Consider the following 19,954-nt stretch of genomic DNA (forward strand, 5'->3'; position numbering starts at 1 on the left):
AAATAGACAAAATTTTTAATCAGCAAACTAGAGAATCTGTTTCTGAATGTTTCTCTGTCTCCTACCATCTGTTATGAAGTCCTTGTCTTCAGTAACTGTCTCGGTCTTCCTTGTATTACAGACATGTGGCCCAGGGTAGTTCATTTAAGCTAATGTACATAAATTTGGATGTAGTTAACATGAAATGTTGTCAGTTTGCTAGCTACATGGAAAATAAAATGGAACAGGAATATAGAAAAGAAGGAGCTAGGGTTGTGGCTCAGTGGTAGAAGGCTTGCCTAGCACATGTGAGGCACTGGGTTCGATCCTCAGCACCACATAAAAATAAATGAGTAAAATAAAGGCATTGTATCCATCTACAACTAAAAATATTTAAAAGAAAAAGAAAATTAAGAGTGAAGAATCTCTTCTGCTTTACATAGCCTTATTTTGAGGGAATAGGACAGACCTTTCAACTTTTTTTTATAATGTATATTCTGTTAGTCCATATCACACTTTTCAGTTTGGGATTTTGCAAACAGTAGCTTATGAAAAATGTAAAATATGCACACCTATACCTATCCTAAAATTGCTTTTATCAACCCAAAACTAATAACTAGAAATTTCAAAATCTGGGCATATTCTATAAGTGAGATTAAAGAGCCTAGTCGTTACTCAGTAGACATGGGGGCAAGACTGTTGATAATATCAACCCCACAGCACTGTATTCAATATTGGTGTTTGATAAGCAGGGGTAAGGAATTTTCTTTTGGAAAGTAGGATAATAAATTGTGTATGTACCTGTAAAAATATCTCTTCTAAGTGAATTCTTACTGAGAGAGTAACTATTAAAAGTTTAATTGTAGTTTGTCATTTTGTTTTGATCTTATACTAAAAACTTCCAACCAAACAACATGTAAATATATCTTTTTCAATATGACAAAGTTGCATAAGAGAATCCCCTTGCACGTAAAGAAAAATGCAATTATTTTCTATTCTGAATCTCCAGACTGCTGTTTTAGAAAATCATATCTGATTATTTGCTCAGCAGAAGATTATTGAGTTGATTTAGCTGTGATTTTACTTAACAAAGCTTCAACTGCATTCCTACTGTGGAGTCCGAAAAAGGTAGAGAGATATAAATGATACATTCAAACTGTGATTTTTGTGAACAGGGCCATCGATGCACCCCTCGGAGCTAATAGCGGAGATGAGAAACAGTGGGTTTGCACTGAAACGAAATGTACTGGGGAGAAACTTGACCGCAAATGATCCATCACAGGTAATGATCTTTTTATCAGTAAGCTGAAAATGTCTATAAATCTAAATGTGATTGCTTGTGAATTGCTACTTAATGTTTCCAATATGCATATATCCATAGGAAAGTCACATAGAGCAAAGAAAATTCCTAAAATGCATTTTGATTTTGCCTCTTTATTATTTTAACCTAAATGAGAAATTGTTTATAAACCTATATTTTAATAAATGAAACGGCTCCTCTGTGTTTATATGGATAAAATAACCGAATGAGTGTTAAGATTGTTTTTCCCTTCCTGCCAACTCACCCCTGACATGACATTAAATTGAACTAATGGTAAGAAATATATAGGCAAACTCCTAAAAATTATAGAAAATATTTTTAAACTTTTTTAATTTATTAAAGTTAGAAAATAGTTGAGTTTGAAGGGTTGTATTAGTATGTATTCGATAACATACAATTAAAATTATAAAGGCTAAAATTATGGATATCTGTGGATATTTTGACCTTCCTATAAGATTCATGATCTTTTTTTTTCTTTCTTTCTTTTTTTTTTTACAGTGTTGGTAATTAGTTACATGCTAGACAAGTGCCCTACCCGTGAGCTACACTCCCAGCCCCTCATGATCTTCTTGTTTTTTTAAATTTCATTAAATTATTTTAAAGATAAAATATTTAAATAGGAAAATGCTGAAATTCAAGAAATCTAAAGATTGTTTTTCTTTTCTTCCTGATAAAGTTTTCTAATGTTAGCAAGGCAGTTGTATTAACATCTTATGATCCATTGTAACAGGTAGACTACAAAGAAATTTTAAAAATTCCATTCGCAGCCGAGTACAGTAAGATATATCTGTAATGTCAACAGCTCACAAGGCTGAGACAGGAGGATCACGAGTTCAAAGCCAGCTTCAGCAAAGGCAAGGCACTTACAACTCAGTGAGACCCTGTTTCTAAATAAAATACAAAAAATAGGGCTGGGGATGTGGCTCAGTGGTTGAGCATCCCTAAGTTCAATCCCTGGTACCAAAAAGAAGAAAAAGAAAAAATTCCATTTGCAGTTCCTAGTCCAAAATACCATATTCATCTATAGTATGTCCCTAAAAAAAAAAAATTCTTGTTCTATGAATGTTTTCTTTCCTGATAACTACTTGTCTGAAAATTTAGCAATTTGATGTCTTTGTTGACTCAGGAGTATGTTGCAAGTGAGGGTGAAGAGGATCCAGAAGTGGAATTCTTAAAGTCACTCACAACCAAACAAAAAGAAAAACTTCTCAGGTAATTAGAAAAGCATACATTTAATAGATTTTGTGTGTGCATGTTTGTGGTGCTGGAGATCTGAAGCAGGGCCTCATGCACTACAAGGCAAGTGTGCTACCACTAAGCTACACCCCCAGCAGAACTAAGAGGTCTTGAAGCTATTTAATATGCATATGTTGATTTATTCTTCAGCCATAGTAATACAATTCTGTTGTCTTTTTTTTTTCAATAATATAAGATTGTGTACTTGGATAATACCACAAACTATTGCACTTTTCAGTATATTTAATTTGAAAATTGACTTATTTGTAGGTTTTACTTTTCAGAATAGATTTGTGTGTATCTTTGCACAGTTTGTTCTTAGAAAATATTTTTGGTGCTGGGAGTGGTGGCACATGCCTGTAATCCCAGCAGCTCAGGAGACTGAGGCAAGATGATCCCGAGTTCAAAGCTAGCCTCAGCAAAAGGAGGCTTGCTAAGCAACCCAGTGAGACCCTGTCTCTAAATAAAATACAAAATAGGGCTGGGGGTGTGGCTCACTGGTTGAGTGCCCCTGAGTTCAATTCCGGGTACCAAAAAAAGGAAGAAAGAAAATGTTTTTGCCCATGTGTCTTTGTTTTCTTTCTACATCTTATAAATTTTTGAGAAATGCTGAAAGAATGTTTAAGGTACATGTAAACTTTATATTAGACTACCTTTGGATTAATAAATCTAAGAAATGTCTGCTGAGTCCAATAGAGGGAGCTCATGATGTTCTCAGGAAGTAGAGTTTTAAGAATGGCTGACAAAAGCCAGTGAAGACACTTACCTCAGAGAAACTCAAACATACCATATAAACAAGAAGTTACTCTTCTGAGACTGCATATTAGTCTTTAGAAATTCTCAATGCCCTGATAGAATTGCTCTAATTATTTAGAAAACTGAACAGTTGTTGAAAAGTAGTATGTGATTGTTTTGTTACACAAACCTAGAAAGGTCATCAATTTTTATTTATTTTTGTGGTACTGGTGATGGAACTCAGGGGTGGTTTACCACTGAATTACATCCCCAGTCCTTTTTGTTTATTATTTGGAGACAGGGTTTTGAGCCTAAGTTGCTAGGGCTGGTCTTGAACTTGCCATCCTCCTGCCTCAGCTTCCCAAGTAGCTTAAGATTACAGGCATGCACCACCATGCACAGCTAAGGGTATCTTTTTTTTTTTTTAGTTGTCAATGGACCTTTATGTTATTTTATTTATATGTGGTGCTGAGAATAAAACCCAGTGTCTCAGACATGCTAGGCACGCTTTCTACCACTGAGCCACAACCCCAGCCCTAAGGGTATCAATTTTTAAAGTATTTTTATTTGGAATTTTTGGAGAATATATTCTTGAATATTGATAATGTAATATTAATATTTATTCTTGAATACTGATAATGTAATATTAATATTTTCATACTATAATACACAGAAAGTTTCCAATAGGTTCAACTAATGTGTACACCGTTCACAGGCTTTCAGATATATATAGATATTTCTCTCTTTTTTTTTTTTTTAATTGCAGATAGACACAATACCTTTATGTATATATTTTTATGTGGTGCTGAGGATCAAACCCAGTACCTCATACATGCGAGGCCAGCACTTTGCCACTGAGCCACAATCCCATCCCTCACAGGCTTTCTTTAGATCAGGATTACCATTCCCTTAGAGTACTAAATAACTTCAAATTCTAACCCAGTAAGAATTTAATAGTCATTTCCATTGATGAAGTACAATCAGAGAATTGACTTAATACATTTATTTACTTAAATATAATGTAAACATGCCTTGAACAATTTAAAAGGAAAAAATGATTTGTCATTTAATAAAAGTAAATAAGTTGTTTATATATGAATACTATTTTTTAGTAGCTTCTAAGAAAGCATATTATCCATTAACAATTTTATAGTTGGTGAAGTGGCTATTTTTTAGTTTGCTACTATTTTTTCCCCAATTACAGGAAATTGGACAGACTTGAAAAGAAAAAAAAGAAAAAAGATAGAAAAAAGAAAAAGTTACAGAAGAACAGAAGTAAACACAAAAAACATAAAAGCAAATCCTCCTCCTCTTCCTCTTCCTCCTGCTCCTCCTCTTCCTCCAGTACAGCTTCAGAAAGCAGTAGTGAGAGTGACAAAGAAAAGAAGAAAAGAAAGAAACACAAATGTTCAGGAAATAACAGTGATTCTGAAGAAGACAAGTCTAAGAAGAGAAAACTTCATGAAAAACTTTCTAATAGTCATAGTAACAAGGAAAAAGTCAAGGAAAAAAATAGGTCTTTAAAAAAAGAGAGTTCCGGAGAGAATAGCAAACAGAGCTATCCTGATAGCCACAGGTCCAAAAGCCACCACCACAGCCCAGAGAAAAGAGGATCAGAAAAAAAAGAGGGGAGCAGCAGAAGCTGTAGCAGGGATGAGAGGAGTAGGAGAAGCCGAAGCAGAAGTCCTGGTAGCTATAAGCAAAGGGAGATAAGGAAGCAGCCACAGCGGAGTCCCAGTGAAGAGCGCAGCAGAGGAAATGACAGCAGGAGCCCTGGCACCAGTGTATACAGAGGAGAAAGAATGCACAGGGAGCATCCCGGAGATAAGCACACCAAAGGGACCCACAGAGAAAGAAGCAGAAGTCGGGAGAGAATAAAGAGACCACATGTAACAGTTACCTAGTAATAAAAGCATCTCCACTTTCTTACTAAACACTTTTAGTAAGGGCTAAATTACGTACTATTATCTTTGTAATAAATAAAGCTCTATTTTAATTTTCCATCTCTGTAAACTGTCATTTCAAATATAAAACCATAAGAATGAATTTTGCAAATATTTGTAAGTAATGTATTTTGAGAATGTAGAAATATTTTCTGTTGGTAACTGTTTCTTGTGCCCCTGTACTAGATAAAACCCCATATAATTCTGACATTTTCTTTGTTCTGAAACATCATTAAAAGAGTGATAGTACATTGAATGGTTATAATTTGATTTTCTTTTTGGTCAATTCAAATTTGTTATTACTTTTAAGATTTGAATTTGCTTGAAGCAAAGTGTAATCATTGAAATTCACTAGTGTGAATTAAACAAGGGATATTTATTAATATTTCTTTAAGGCTTTTAAACTCCTTTCAGGTGTTTTGTTCTACAGAGGAAGCTATTTACATTTGGATGATCCATTAGCTTTCTATGCTCCCATAGAAGTAGCATAGAATTTTACCTCAAACTTAGAACAACATAATAAAAATCAAGGCAGAGGCAGGACTGTGTTCCTTCTGGGGGCTCCAGGGGAAAAAAATTCTGTTTGCTCACCTTTGCAGCTTTTTACCGGCTCCCTTCCTCCATTTTTCAAAACTAACAAAGGGGAGTCAAGTAGTAGACCCTTCCATATTCGGCATTCTTCTACTTTTTTAGGACTCTTGAAATTACATTGGGCCCACCTGCAGAATCCAGGATAATCTCCTATTTTAAAATCAATAGATTAGCAATCCTAATCCTCCTTTTCCATGTAACGTAATATGTACAGGTTCTGGGGTTAGGACATGTATATCTGTGAAGGACCATCCTACCTACCATAGATGGCCCTTCTACTACCGGCATATAACTATTATCAGATTTTGCTTAAAAAGATCAAGCATTTAGATTATGTCCCAAATGAAATAATATGGACTATTTCAATACATTTCATGAGTATAAGAATATAAGACATATTTAAACTTAACTGTAAATTCTCCTATATTTCAAAGGAAAGATTTAGAAAAAAATAGCACAAATCATAAGTAACATGCAATTTAAAAAAAAACATTTCACATCATGGACATAATATTTTGTTATTAGGGCTCTACTTTTTTAAAGACATCTGTTATTTAATACAAAATAAATATTGATTAGATGGTTTTGATAGTTGGCAGTCACAATTTCTTAGGTTCTGTAAGAAAGTAAATTTGAAAGAAAAGTTAAATAAAATCATTCCAAGTAGTCTGATACATATCTCTTATTCTTGTCTGCACACACAGAAAACAAGTGTGCTACAATTTAAAAGAAACTAAGGTATAAGGAACACTTTGGTTATTTAGATTAAGAGAACTAGAGGAGGGGAGAGGAACCTGAATTCCTCCTTCACTGTTCTTTCATAATTTACAGTTCATCTCAAAGACCCCATTCCTTCACATTATATGTATTAATAAGTGTGCATTTAAAATTGATAGACTGCTAATTTACACCTTAAGTTCATCGGTGTTGTAGTGATTATTTTATCTTATACCTTCTTAGACTTATCATTTTCATAATGTAAAAACCTATGCAATACTTAGTGCTTTAAAAATGGTTTCTGAACCAATATAGTACTCAGGAAGAGAAATGTTGAAAATGAATCTTGTAATTAAGAATGAATTAAAGAAATACATATTTCTTTTCACTTTGACTTTCACAAAAGTGTAGTCCACTTTTAACTTTAAAGTAGCTGTTAGGTATTTTTTTGTTTGTTTGTTTTTTGGTGTGTGTGTGTGTGTTTTTTAAATTATTCCAATTTGTTAATTTCAAATGACAGCAGAATGCATTTCATAGTACACACATGGAGCACAATTTTTTATGTCTCTGGTTGTACACAAAGTATAGTCACACCATTCGTGTCTTCATACATGTACTTAGGGTAAGGATTTGTTTGTTTATTTTTAAATCTCTGATTTAATTCTTCATTGTTAAGATTGAGAAACCATGAAGTGCTATTTCTTTATGAGAAAAATTTTCTTAGAGAAAAAGTCCCACGTAGTTATGGAAGATGTCAATTTGCTGTTTGTCTTATGGCCTTGGTCACCCAAGCGTGTGCTAAACAACCCCAATAAGCTAGCATTCTAACTTCATAAACTTAAAAATGGAAGGGAAGCATTTTCACACAGTCATAACACATAATAAACAGCTTTAAAGAGGTTTTTCTAGTGTACTTTGTGCATCCTAATGATATAGGGGGGAAGTGATTTTTTAATAAAAATTCTAGGCACCTAATTCTACTTTTGCTTTTGAAATGTAAAAACCAGAGATGAACCTCAAAAAAAGGGGGGGATCTGTCTAGTTCTATGTGTAGAGATTCCTCGAAGTACAGAAGCCAAAGAAGAATCCTCCAAGTTTAATATGATTTAAGAACCCAAACAAAAGTCCTCAACAGTCTAGGTTCAGTGGCTACCCAGGAGGCTAAGGCAGGAGGATCACAAGTTGGAGGCTAGCCTGGGTAACTTAGCCACACTCCAGCTCAGTAAAGTAAAAAAAGGCTTGAGTTTTAATCTATGGTAGAGTGGCCCTAGGTTAATCTCCATTACCAGGCAAAATTAGTACTCCAAAGTGACAATTTTGTGAAAATCCATCGGGTGAGGTTGGTCATATTTCTTACCCTTAATAGAGAAGTTCTTTTAAAGGAATCTGGGTACATGTAGACATTTCTTGATTTGTCCATAGGCCTGGAACTGCACTGAGAGGCATAGAACACGTTTGGGGGACATCCCCTTAATCCTTTTACCCCAAGCCTAACACTTAAAGTAACACTAACAAACTGATTCCTGTAGGAGGTGCTGTCGATTTACAAATGACCAGGAACGATCAGGTTGCTAGGTTAGGACTTAAGTTATCTGAATGTCTACATAGTGAATTACTTATAATTTCTTTTAATAAATGACAAAATAGTAAGAGGTTGCTGCAGCGTAGCAGCAGGTCTGCTTACCTTGCAATGTGAAATCGATCTTGTTTTGAATCATACAGATGCAATCTGAAGAAAGCTTTTTATGTGAAAGATTTGGAGCGACCTTTCTTACTGTTCTTCCATGAGACGGCTTGCTGACAGAGAAACAGATCAAATCCCCACTGCTGGAAGCAGGCTTTCCCAATTTTAATCAAGGAACATTTTTGGTATGCTTTAGCCCTGAAGCTCAGAGTTCAAAATCCACTTGGCCCATTTCACTTTTCTTACTTAACGACCAGCGAGCCAAGACGCTGGCGGAGGCCTGTCAAAAAGGCCACATCCTCCACACCCTGTGCTTAAGACCAGGAAGAAAGCTGCATTTTTAGCTCCAGTAGCTAAAGGATACTAAAACATCTTATTTAGGTTTTCTGAAAAGAAACCTTTGCTATAGTTACCACTTCTTGAAAAGAAATAAAGAAAGGCATGCAATACCTGCGGGCCTTGGGAGCATTTTAAGATCAAAAGGAGAAATGCTTTTTAAAAGTTGTGAGGAACAAATAGAAACGAGGGAACTTAGCTTTGGGAAACGCAACTGAGAGCTGTCCTGATTGAGGCTCCTAAATCCCGGTTCCTGCTGGCAGAAAAGGAAGACTTTTCGCCACCTTATCCTTTTCTCCTCCCTCACACCACACTTAATAGAACCCCAGAACCCCCAGAATGTGACAGTAATAATGAAGCGAGGTTCGGAATGAAATGCCAAGAATTGCTTGGACTGGAGAGAAATGCACGCTCCGGCTGCACTGCCTGTGAGCCGCCTTCCCCCACTCGGAGACACACAAAACCTCTGTCCCTACTGCTCCAAAGACTTCCCGAGGGGGTGGGAAGAAGTAGAGGTCCGGGAACTCTGGTGCGGTTCAGAGCCGGGCTTCCAAGGACATCACCCTAAACCAAAAGGAAGCAGGAAGAGGCTAGGGTAGGGTGGTAGGGTGAGTTCCGAACTGGGGTCGCCCCTTCCCCTCCCCAGAAATGACGCCACACTGCATTCTCTGATGTTTTCTTTCCCGACACGCTTCTGGCAATCTTTTGAGCACTCTCAAATGGACTGAGAATTAGGGTGCACAACCTTTCTGGAAGATGCGCCTCTTGCGCTAGGAGGCCTCTAGACTCCCCTACCCATAAAGTGTAGCGGGAAAGGGTCCAAGTTAGCTCTCTGTACAGGTCCTTCGTCCCCTCTCCACCACAGTGGCCTAAACGCATCCCGAAGAAATTCCCAGGCCTCGAGGCTGCGGGTCAGGGGAGCTGCGCGCCAGGGGCCTCGCCTGCCACTTCCCGCCTGAGCTCGCCTGGCCTCCGGCGCGTCTCTCGTGCGCGGGTCGGAGGGCGGACTCGCCAGCAATAGTTAGGAAGGCGAGCGAATTTCTCTGGTGGCTGGGGCTCCACAGGTGAAGAAGGCGCTTTTATGAAGCCAGTGCTAATCTCTCGCTCCTGGGGCAAAAAAAAAAGAAAATGTCAACGCTTGTCATCAATCTGCAATCATATAACGGACTGGGGGAGTCACACCCTATCAGTTTGCATTTCTTTTATAAATGAATCACCCTGGAAAGATAAGATGCACACAAAACAATGCAAAATGCCCAGCGTGCGTTTCCAAAGGAAGAGTGTGCAAAGGTTTTCGAAAAAACAGAAAACTCCAAGGTGCTAACATTTCCTGGGTCCCTGAGAACGAGCCCTGGATGGATGTATTCCAATGGACATTCTGAAACCTTCTCCCTAACTGGAGATGAAAACATACCGCATGTATTTATATCAATAATATATGGGGGAGGCATGTCTGTATGTATTTACCTCATACATATTTCTATAAACTCCAGCATCTGGAAAGGGTGGGGGGTAAATAACACTGAACGGTTAAAATTATGGAGAAGGGATAATAACTGATTACTAATTTGAAAGTAAATAAACAGGTGACTTTTTCAGATCAAATTCCTCCTTGGATCGTTACAATAAATATCTCTGAAGGAAGCTCTCTATTTATGTTGTCATTGATTAATTCTTCACTACCTCATTTGATTTCGATTTAGAACGATTTGATTCTAATTTAATTAGCATGTAATTTGGATGTACATAATTACTGTAATTATGACATTCAGGTAAGGCAGCTTTAGGCTGAAAGGCAATTTCAAATTTTCTAGCAACCTACTTTGTACTGGGAAATGGACAAGGACTTTGCGCCCTGCTATCCAAGTAGTAATTAGCACATCTTTGAAATAGGCAGTGCGGCGGGGTTTGTATTAAAACAGCAAATACAAGCCCAGCCGAGTACCCGCTGCAAAGGTGGCTGCGAGTTCCCGGAAACGCACTGCGTTTCCCTGGCGTGAGTTCGGGGAGCCAGGCGCCCAGACGCCTCGGCCGGGTTCTCGCTGCTTCGGGCGACTGCGCCTCCGCTGCATCGGGCACGGGTTTGGAAGGTGTCGCTGTTAAAATTAAAATATAATAAATGCGAGAGGGGTGGGGGAGGGATGAAGTCACTGCACGACGTCTGAGGACTGGGGATGGGGGTGGGGTAGTGGACTAGGAAGAGGAGGGAAAGGGGCGGCGGGGGGAGGGCGATGCACAGAGGAGAGAAAATTGGCCAACGCCCCCAACTGTTATCTGATTTTAGATTTGGGTTTCAAAGGGAAAAAGGACAAAGAAGGTCGGTCTGTGCCCAAGGGGTGTTCGCACCCTTCGGAAGGGTCCGAAGCGAGGGCTCTAGGGGCTCCTCGCCCGGCCTCGGCCTGCACCGGCGTCCCCGGCGCCCGACTTGGGCTGAGGTGGCCTCCTGGAGGACCGCGGCTAAGCAGAAAGCAACTTGGGAGGTCCCTGCGTCCTGGCTGGCCAAAGCTGCGTGTCCTTGTCTTTCCTTTCCATCCAGGGGTGTCTGGGGATGTGGGGGTGGTTTTGGTGGCCGGGTTTTATCTGCTTGGTTCCGGCCCCATGGGCTTCCGGACCAGGAGGCCTCAATCTGGGGTCGTAGAGCCAAGTATGCGGGAGTGGGGGGCGCTGCTCCCACAGCTAAGTTCCAATCTCAGGGTTCACGCGCCGCCGGCTGCGCTCAACGTTCTCTGAGTTGATAGACCCCGAAGTTGCCTTGAAAAGGATGTTAAATGCAACAACGCTAAGACCAGGGCCGAACGGGGCGTTATTTTGTTTTGCTTGGCTTTTCCGGCCAGCACATTCCAGAAACGACCCCCTTCCCTGAGAACCACGGCTAAGCAGTGCCCCCCAGTAGCGGAGCTCGTTCCCTGATAGAACACAAAACCCCGCTTTTCTTTGCTTGATTCGCTGGGTTGCTGCAGCTCACAGGAAAAGCCGGTCTCCGCACGCTAAGAGCCAAGCTCCAGGCAGACAGGGCGGCTCTCCCATTTTGGAGCTCTAGATGGCGCCAGCGAGCCGCACTCGCCACGCTCCTCTTGTGGGAATCAAGAGCTACTGTCAAACATAAAAGCAAATCAGAGTTTTCAGTTTTTTTAATGTGTTAAGAATGTTATTCCTTAAGAAAATTTGTAGCTAAATTATTCTCACTTAAAATAAACACTTAGTATACCAATTACCCAAATGGGCGGGATTTATGTGAGATTTACTTCATCTGCATTTTTGTAGTGGAAGAGAGCTTTGGTGAATACAGATAATAGATGCAAATAAGATTAGAGTTAAAATAAATAAAGTTTCCATCTGAATAATAAGAAATTCAATTTTACACGATTTGCAACGACTTGACGGAATGTCCAGACACGCCGTTCAGGTGCACAATCTAATCTCGTCAAAGTAATGTTTTCTCTCCTTTGCATAAAGAAAATTTTTTTCCTTTCCTTTTTCCTCACCAGGTAGGATCCGATTCACTCCAGGGGGTTACAGCAGCGTCCGGAAAGGAAAGCACCGAGGGAGGGTGTGGTTTGGGGATGGATAGGCGCAGGCCGAGGAACGCTTGGTCTTGGTTCCTCTATTGCCCTAGAAGCTGCGGAACAGGAAACTTTGAGAAACCCGCTGAAACGAAATCGCATTTTCCCTCACCCCGGCTCGGGAGGGACTCCGGGCCCCGGTGCAACGACCTCCAGCCTCGCACCGACCTCCACATCTGTACCCAGGTTCAGGCGGCGGCCTTCACCTCCTCTGGGTCGCGAAGCCAGAGAGGCCCAGGCCACCCGGGCCCCGAGGTGGCCCTGGGGAGGCACGGCCCCACCTCAGTTGGGGACCCAGCTAGTGTCCTCGCTTATGGACTCTCTCTTCTCACTCACGCCCTCTCCAATTTGCTCGGCCTCAGCTGGTCGCCACCCACTGGGGTCAAGGTTCTCTGCGCCCCTGGGATGCCTACGGCTGAGGGAAGGGACGGAGGAGGGGCTGGAGGCAGTTGGAATCCGTGTTCCCAGGTTGGTTTCGGCCAAGAACGGTTGTCCGGCTCCCACCGGGTTCAGGTTCCGCGCACTCTGGTCTCCCCGCAGGACACTTGGGTCTGTGTCGCCGCCCGCCGTTCCCGGGAGCCGCGGTGATGGACATCGGCTGACCCGCGGGGCAGAGGCAGGGCGCAGAGGCCTTGATCACTGGCCTGCGGAGGGAGCTGCGCGGCAAGCGGGACCTGCACAGCCAGGCCCTTTGATCTGCTTTTATTATAAAGGAGAAACAAAGCTTACTGGACCCGACACCCGGGCGCCCTCATTCCTCGGGAACCCTCACCACGTCCTCACCTCCACGCCGCCCGCCCACGGCCCCAAAACCTACCCGGCACACTCTGGGCCTGCAGCGCTTCTGTCCAAAGCACCTCTCTGCCAGCTTCTCCCCAAGACCAGATATGAACCCCGAAGGAGCATGAGGGGCGAAGAGTCTCAGTTAGAAACGGCTTGAGCGGTGAAAGAAAATGGCCAAAGTGAAGAAAAACTATAAAATAGAGTTTTCCCCGTGGAAGAGCAGGGCTGCCGAAGCCGGGGGTGGGGGTTGGGGGAAGCGAGCAAAAGAAGCAAAGGGAAGAAGCCACTGAACCTCACATTGCAAACGCCCCGCTGGGGACCTTCGTTCTGTTCAATCGCTACTTCACTACTTGGCTTTTCAGAGCGGAGTTCTGATGACTGTTAATAACAATAATTAATTTTTTTCTTTTCTAAGAATTAAAATCTTCAAGTTTCCAAGGACAGTAATCGAAAAAGAAAAAAAAAAATCTGTTGGTGATGACTTCTCTTGTATTTCCTATTGTGTAGGAAGCCTTTTAGAAATATTTTTATTCTGCAAATATGTACTTTATTTTCCAAATTAAATTTTTTTTTTCGAATTGCAAAAATTGTCTCATTTACCAATTTTCTTTTCGACTCTCCCTCCCTTCTCCCTCTTTTTAAACTGGTGCTGTTAAGTTGGTGGTCAGAAGACAAAGAGAGTGAAAATAATTTTCATTTCAATAATTGCCTTCTGGTCAATTTAACTGTGCCTTATTTTGAAAGAGACTGTCTAAATGAGATTCCTGTCCCAAATGTGTTCCCAGGCCTGATCCCAGCCTTTAATTATTCCTGAGTTTTTTTCTTCAGAATAAGACGCCGCACTGAGTAATCACAAAGAAGTCAGAGAGCATCCTTGAACCTTTTCAGAAGCAGCGCCACTGATATTCAAATAACCTGCGAGGGCCATTTGACGGCTCGGGGACCTAGGCATTTCCAATTCACTATTTGCATAGATCAGCCTTCTTTGAAAAGGAAAGGAGCAGTTGTCTTCCATAACATTAAAAAGCCTAGTTATCAAATCAAGTGCTTAGTTTGGGGGCTTTTAAAACGTTTACATTTTATCTCAGGTTGCCCTTTACTGTTTGACATGCAAATTTGGTGCAGTTAATTTAGACAATTAAAAAGATCTTCAAGGGAGCTTTGTCACAGAGAATATTTGGAGTTTTCCCCGTGGACCAGCTGAGATAAAGTTGGCCAGAACAAATGATGTCTAGGAGATTAATTAGATATTTGATAAGACATGAATCCCTAATAAGGGAATACAAGGCACAGGGGGCTGCTGTGTGCTCTAAGTCAAAATTAATAACATTTAACAAGATTTTCATTTAGGCATGAAATGTCTTTTCCGGGGTATTGACTCTAGCGATTTATTCCCCTGAGATACCTCCCAACCTAGAGGGTCTTAAGAGCTAAAAGACTTCTCTCTAAAAAGCTTTTTCCTTTCACAGATTGTTTTCAAATTACTTTCAAAAAACAAACAAATCCACCAGAGTTTTCTCTGACCCCTATGGGAAGTTAGGTGTCTCCCCAGTTAGACTTGCCAAGGAACTCTGCTGTTTTTAGGTGATGCAGATACTTAAAATGTCACTTTTCCAGAGCCCACCCATTAAGTAATACAACTGCACGTTCTTATAACCCAATTTAATTTATGCTGTTGATATACAAATAAATAATTTTGACTTCTCAAAAATGTATATGTATTATGGCTTTTATAACCCACATAAACTTTACATTACCTACAACTAACATTAATGGAATTGTTTCCCAACAAAAAAAGTCAACCACATAAAGGTTATTAAGGGGGAAACAGGATTTAAAATAAAAAAAGGAAGTGTATTGTTCAGAGTCCTTTAATAATACCCAAATGAAAATATGTCAAGATTTTCTTCATACAGATAAACGCATTTAATTTCTTTAGATGACCTTAACTTACGTGTTTGAGTGAAATGATAACTCAACATTTTAAATATCTTTTTACATATATACTGACTTTCACAAAGTGCATCAGAAAATTAAAAAAAAAAATCTCCCTGAATTTCAGGAATTCACCAAAAAGAAAAAAAAAAACTCTATTCGAATGAACATTTACAAGAAAATAAAAGCGAACACAATCTTTTGAACCCTATTTATACAGATGTTATGAAATACAGAGAAACTGTCGCTAGACTTCCAGTTTAATTTCTCACCTTAGGCCTTTTTTTTTTTTTTTTTTTTTTTTTTGATGCTTCCTTTTTAGGAAAAAAAAAAGTCTCATTGTAAGTAGATATCAAGCAGGACTTGGAGCATTTTATATATAATATAATCCACACAAAGGGTCTGTTTTTATAGGTCCATTTGTTTTCAAATGTTCTGACAGTCCTTTGCTGGGTGGTGGCTAGTTTTCTGAGAAAAGGACAGAGAAGGACAGTGGGGGAGGAAGGGGCGATTCTGTGTATTGCTCTTCGCTTGAGAAGTTTGTGTAAGGGATGTGTGTATGTGTGTGTGCGCGCGCGCGCACGAGTGTGGATACTTGAGGTTGTGGGTCTCTGGTGTATGTATATATCTGTGTGTGCAGTGTTAAAAGGTGTTTATGTCGAAGGATGGTTTGCTTTTGTTTCTGGACCACGCGTTCGATTCTCATCTGGGCGCGGACGGCGGAGGGGAGCTCCAGGCTAAGCCGGCAAACCAGGGCCGAGGCGCCGCGCGTGGCTCCACCTCGCGCCCATCCGGGCTTCGGGGCGTCACTGGAGCCCTCGCCCTCCCGTGCCCCGCTTGCTCGCCCTCCGAACCTCTCACTCGCTTTCCGTGTCTCTACTCGCTCGCTCGCGCTTCTCGTCCAGCCTTTAAGAATCGTTGGGGCCAGTCGGGGCTTCCTTGCCTCCCGCCGAGGCCGCCGCTGCAGCCGCCGCCGCAGCCGCCGCCGCCGCCGCCCGGGCGGCACTGACGCCGGAGTCATGCAGGATGAGGTCGGGGGACTCGGAGCGGGGCGTCTCCAGGTTGCTGGCGTCCGTGTCACTGTCGCTGCCCTTTTTGCCCCCGCCGCCCCCGTTGTGCGTCTTAATGTGTTTGCTCAGGTGGTCGCTCCGCATGAAGCGCTTGTTGCACACCGGACAGGCGAAGCGCTTCTCGCCCGTGTGAGTCCGCAGGTGCCGCTGCAGCTCGTCCGAGCGCGTGAAGCGCTTGCCGCAGAAGAGCCAGTTGCACACGAAAGGCCGCTCGCCCGTGTGCCAGCGCAGGTGCGCCTTCAGGTGCGATGTCTTGCCGTACACTTTGCCGCAGCCCGGAATGTGGCAGCTGTGCAAGCCCTTGCGCCGCAGGCTCGCCCCGGCAGGGCCCAGCCTCTCCGCCTCCTGGCAGTTGGGGCAGTCGCAGGTGGCGCGGCCGGAGTAGCGGCGAGCCGAGCGCGCCGAACTCCCCCCGGCGGCGGCAGCCGCAGCGCCGGAGATCATGGCGCTGGCGGCAGCGGCCGCCACTGCGGCGCTTGAGTCCGAATAGGAGGGCAGCACGGGCTTGAAGCCGTCCTGAGCCAGCAGGTGCTGGCTGGTGGAGAGCAGGTGCGAGGCGGCAGCGGCAGAGGAGCCGAGGCCCGTGGAGCTGAAGGCCGAGTGCGTAAGCGAGCTGAAGTCGGGATTGTAGGTGCCCAGCTGCGAGTGCAGCGAGGCCTGGGGGGCGCCCGAGTGCAGCGAGCTCTGGAGCCCCCCAGCGGGGTTCTGCACCTCCAGCCACGAGCCCGGGCTGCTGTGCACGTCCCACCACGACGACGCCGCACCGTTGGTCACCTCGCCCGCCGCCAGCGTCGAGTGGAAGCCTGATTTGTACCACGACTCGTAAGGATGCGCCATGCCCACGCGCGGGTACAGGCCGTCTGCCGCCGTCGAGTGAACCTTGGAGATGAAGGCCGACTGGCCGCCCGCCTCCTGTGGGGACACCCCGGCCGCCGCCGCCGCGGCAGCGGCCGAGTTGGAGAAGAGGCCGCCGTAGTCGCTGCTGAAGGCGGACGACGTGGGCGACGTGGAGGCCAGGCAGAAGGCGCTGTTGGCGGCGCTGGAGCCACCCGCCAAGCCGCCCGAGCCACGGCCGCCAGTGGCCACAGCGAAGCCTGACAGGCTGGAGCCGAGGTTGCAGCTGGACGAAGAGCGCTTCCAGGGATGAAAGCCTCCTTTGGCGAAGGCGCTTGACTCTGGTAGCGTGGTCAGCGGGCTCGTGTTGCCGATCTTGTTGCAGGTCGCCGCCAGCATGGCCAACGGGGTCGTTCCAAAGCGCGGCTCTTCCTAGAGTGGGTGGGGTGAGGGAGGGAGCAAGGAGGAGGAGGGCAGGAGGAAGTGGGGGGAGACACAAAGTGCACCCGTGAGCAGCCTTGTCCTCCACAGCTGGTCCCGGGGTGCCGTGGGTCCCTGGCTCGCGCCTCCTCCCCACGCGCTCGCGGAGGATGCCCCGCGCCCTCCGCGGGGCAGAGGCGATTGCCAGAGCGAAGGTCCGGGCGCCGGGAAGTTATTCTTCGGTGAGGCTACAAATCATAAATATCTCGGTTTTCTCCACCTCAGTTGCTGCAAAACCTGCCTAGAACCGGACTTAAGACTCTCTCCCAGAAGCCCCCAAGTCGCCCTTCCGGGTGAAGCATGAAGGTAAACACAGACAACAAACACCCAGCGAGGGCGGAGGTAGCCGAAACTGCAACCCAGGGATGGGCGAAACTTGGAGCACTTCTTCCAAGGCTTGTTACACGACTTGTCTGTTTTTTAAATAGAAAATTTTGGTTTTAAAATTCACACACACACACACACACACACACACACACACCGATTACAAAAACAATATGAAGATAGCGGCCCAGCGACGGTTTTCAAAGTCAGGGGCGAACTGGGGAGACGCGTAAATGTAAATGTTTATTAACGGTGAGTGTATGGACTGCAAAACGATTAAGACTTTTCTGGAAACACCACAGTCGTCTAACTGCAACAATCCCCAAAGCAAGGGGGGATGGGCTATAAATCAAGGAGGGGGGGAAATCTTTAGCTTTTAAAACCAAATGAAAAGAAACTTGCTTAAGAAACCCTTTTCTTATAAAAGCATCTTCTGGGTTCCAATAACTCTGAAAGAATCAATCCCGGAAATGTGGAAAGTGCTAAAATAAGCTGAAGCTGCGGTCCAGCAGCAACAGTTCCTTGGGAGTCGCGGACCCGGTGAAGCCATAACGAAAAATTAGTTAAAACAAGCAAATGCGTTGCCGCGCTTGCGACTTACCCCAAGTATAGACGTGGCCATAGCAGGTCTCTGAGCTGCGCGGCGGGGCCGGGAGAGGGGCTGAGCCTGGCGACTGCTCTGAAAAACTGCTCGGGTCCCGCGCGGCTCCCGTGTCCCCGCGCTAGCGCCGAGCGGACTCCGGGCTCCCGCCGGCTAAACTCAGCCTAAGTGCGAGGAGCACCCGCTTTGAAGTGCCGCTGGCTGCGCTTCTCGCCCAATGAGGGCGCAGGCAGAGCAGACGGGAGCTGCCCCGCAGCCAATCAGACGTGCCGAAGGGCCCGAGCCCGGGCTCCCGGCGCGTGCCAGTCAAGTATGCGGGTGAGGGCGGGGGTGGGGGGCGCGGGCTGGGGACTGAAGAAATTACAGTGCAATTAAAAATTTACACACACGCATCGAGCCAGGTTTAAGTACCGTAGAGACCGAGCCATAAGCTCCCCCACCCCAGCTGCCCCAAGATGTTGCAAGTTAGGGCTGACAGTCCGATTCCACTCCACTTGTGGGAAAGGAGGCAGTAGGGGAGGGGGCGCCGAGTCCGGGAGCCCAAGTACAGAGAGAAATGTCAACGTTCACTTTGTGTGTCCAGGCTCTTGCCTGAGGAGCATAACTTGAGCTTTTATCCATCATTCTCGCTCGAGGTTTTATCATTGTCGGTCTATTACCCGGTTCCTTATTTTCACCGGATTCAGTTTTACTCAGTCACATTAAGGTGGGGGCGTAAAGGGACAGCTCCTCTGAGAGGAGAAAAACAGGCCTCTGCATACAGGTCTACAACCACAGACTTGTTGGGAGGGCCTGGAGCCTACTGCATCCCGCCATTTCCCTCCAGCGGTCTAAGTGACTTCCTAATTGTCGCTCTGGCCTCTGACCCGGGGGGTAATACAAGTGCCACTCACGCCAGAAGCTTCTGGTGGTAATTGAGGGCACCCTTTGTACGGTTTCACCAGCGCCTAGATACCAACTTAACCCAGTTGTCAAATATGACTAAACAGTGGGACGTACTGATTATCTGCCAGGTTTTGCTGGGGGCTGGAGTGGGGGTGGGAAGCATCAGCCCATACAACAAGCTGCACGAAGCCGCTTATTTTCACACTGTAACAACTTTGGAAACAGAGACCGACGAGAGCGGCGTCCGCCCCCATCGCCACCCCCGCTGAAGCTGCAGCTTGCTCGGCTGTTTGTTTAACCCAGCGAAGATTTGCATGTCGCGTTTCAGCCTGGAGTCGAGTTTTCTTGTGCCAGCTCCAACCTATGCTTACGCCCGACCATCAGGGCCTAGAGGGTCCTCTGCAAGGTTGGAGTGCGTTGTTAAGAGATAGACTCATCCTGGAGCGCCCTGATTTCGCAGACTTGTGAAAGAGCGTCTCCCCGACCTTCACGCGCGAGCGCGGACCACCAGGCCACACGTGGGCGCCTTCAACATTCCGCACTCTGGAATCATCCTGAAGCGCTCCCCAGACCTTGGTGTGAAAAGAGGTGTCCTTACACACACAAGGACGCGTGCTCGAGTCTCTGGCAAACTCTGAACAGTTTCCCTTCTTTCTGGGCCCCACTTTCTTCTTCTCTGGGGTAGTCAGAGGCTGCTTTTGAACTAGAAATACCAGCGCCCTCAGGCAAACCTGGGTACTGGTTTTAAGCTCATTCCCCTCCAAACTCACATCCTGCACTTAAATAATAATAATAATAATTAACCCCAAATGCTCATGTGCAAAAGACAAATTGTCGCGGAGGGGGAGCAAATGAGGAGGATGTGGAACTGTTCTCCCAGTGTTTTGTCTCCTCTTTTGCAATATCTCTTGGCCCAAAAGTATGAACAACCGTAGCG

General features: G+C 44.5%; 2 protein-coding genes across 3 annotated transcripts in view; one reads left to right on the forward strand and one right to left on the reverse strand.

Annotated features, from left to right (window-relative positions):
• The window catches only part of Cir1 (corepressor interacting with RBPJ, CIR1), a 39,895-nt gene extending 34,425 nt beyond the window's left edge, over positions 1 to 5,470 (forward strand). For both annotated transcript variants that reach the window (XM_027946122.2, XM_071619057.1), the window contains 3 exons: positions 1,155 to 1,261; positions 2,427 to 2,512; positions 4,476 to 5,470. In XM_027946122.2, coding sequence (XP_027801923.1) covers positions 1,155 to 1,261; positions 2,427 to 2,512; positions 4,476 to 5,175 — 893 coding nt within the window. In that variant the 3' untranslated portion in view covers positions 5,176 to 5,470. The remainder of the gene's footprint in view (positions 1 to 1,154; positions 1,262 to 2,426; positions 2,513 to 4,475) is intronic.
• Positions 5,471 to 15,731: 10,261 nt separating this feature from the next.
• Positions 15,732 to 18,153, reverse strand: Sp9 (Sp9 transcription factor). The gene is made up of 2 exons (XM_027946150.2): positions 18,133 to 18,153; positions 15,732 to 17,159 (listed from the first exon to the last, which is right to left on the reverse strand). The coding sequence occupies exons 1-2, from the start codon at positions 18,151 to 18,153 to the stop codon at positions 15,732 to 15,734; spliced, it is 1,449 nt and encodes a 482-aa protein (XP_027801951.1).
• Between the last annotated feature and the right edge of the window lie 1,801 nt (positions 18,154 to 19,954).

Source organism: Marmota flaviventris, chromosome 11, assembly GCF_047511675.1.
Source record: "Marmota flaviventris isolate mMarFla1 chromosome 11, mMarFla1.hap1, whole genome shotgun sequence".
NCBI classification, from domain to species: Eukaryota; Metazoa; Chordata; class Mammalia; order Rodentia; family Sciuridae; genus Marmota; species Marmota flaviventris.